Source organism: Myotis brandtii, unplaced genomic scaffold, assembly GCF_000412655.1.
Source record: "Myotis brandtii unplaced genomic scaffold, ASM41265v1 scaffold426, whole genome shotgun sequence".
In the NCBI taxonomy this organism is placed as follows: domain Eukaryota; kingdom Metazoa; phylum Chordata; class Mammalia; order Chiroptera; family Vespertilionidae; genus Myotis; species Myotis brandtii.
In genome coordinates this window covers 616,204-616,787 of record NW_005366314.1, presented here as the reverse complement: position 1 = coordinate 616,787, position 584 = coordinate 616,204, and the positions used below count along the sequence as shown (strand labels likewise).

General features: G+C 67.8%; 1 protein-coding gene across 1 annotated transcript in view; it reads left to right on the top strand.

The window, feature by feature from the left end:
- The window catches only part of ANKRD55 (ankyrin repeat domain 55), a 24,605-nt gene that overhangs the window by 1,107 nt on the left and 22,914 nt on the right, over nt 1-584 (top strand). The window contains exon 2 of the mRNA XM_014546037.1: nt 127-313. Within this exon, the coding sequence (XP_014401523.1) occupies nt 127-313 (187 nt within the window). The remainder of the gene's footprint in view (nt 1-126; nt 314-584) is intronic.

Sequence of the window (584 nt, the reverse complement as noted above, 5' to 3'; positions counted from 1 at the left end):
GAGGGTCTCGCTCCCAGCTGGGCGGGGCGGCCAGGTCTTTATTGGCACAGAGCACAGAGCAGGTAAAGGAAGACGGCCCGGGCGCCACGTCGGCCGTCCTCGGAGGCTGTGACTGTCTCCCTCCAGGGTGCACACCCCTGATGCACGCAGTGTCTGGGCGGCAGGTGGACACGGCAAAGCTGCTGCTGAAGATGGGGGCCAACGTCAACAGCCAGGACGCCGAGGGCCGCACCAGCCTGTGCCTGGCCGCCTACCTGGTGAGGCTGTGTGCCTGCCGCCTACCTGGTGAGGCTGTGTGCCTGCCGCCTACCTGGTGAGGCTGTGTGCCTGCCGCCTACCTGGTGAGGCTGTGTGCCTGCCGCCTACCTGGTGAGGCTGTGTGCCTGCCGCCTACCTGGTGAGGCTGTGTGCCTGCCGCCTACCTGGTGAGGCTGTGTGCCTGCCGCCTACCTGGTGAGGCTGTGTGCCTGCCGCCTGCCTGGTGAGGCTGTGTGCCTGCCACCTGGTGAGGCTGTGTGTGTGCCGCCTACCTGGTGAGGCTGTGTGCCTGCCGCCTGCCTGGTGAGGCTGTGTGCCTGCCACCT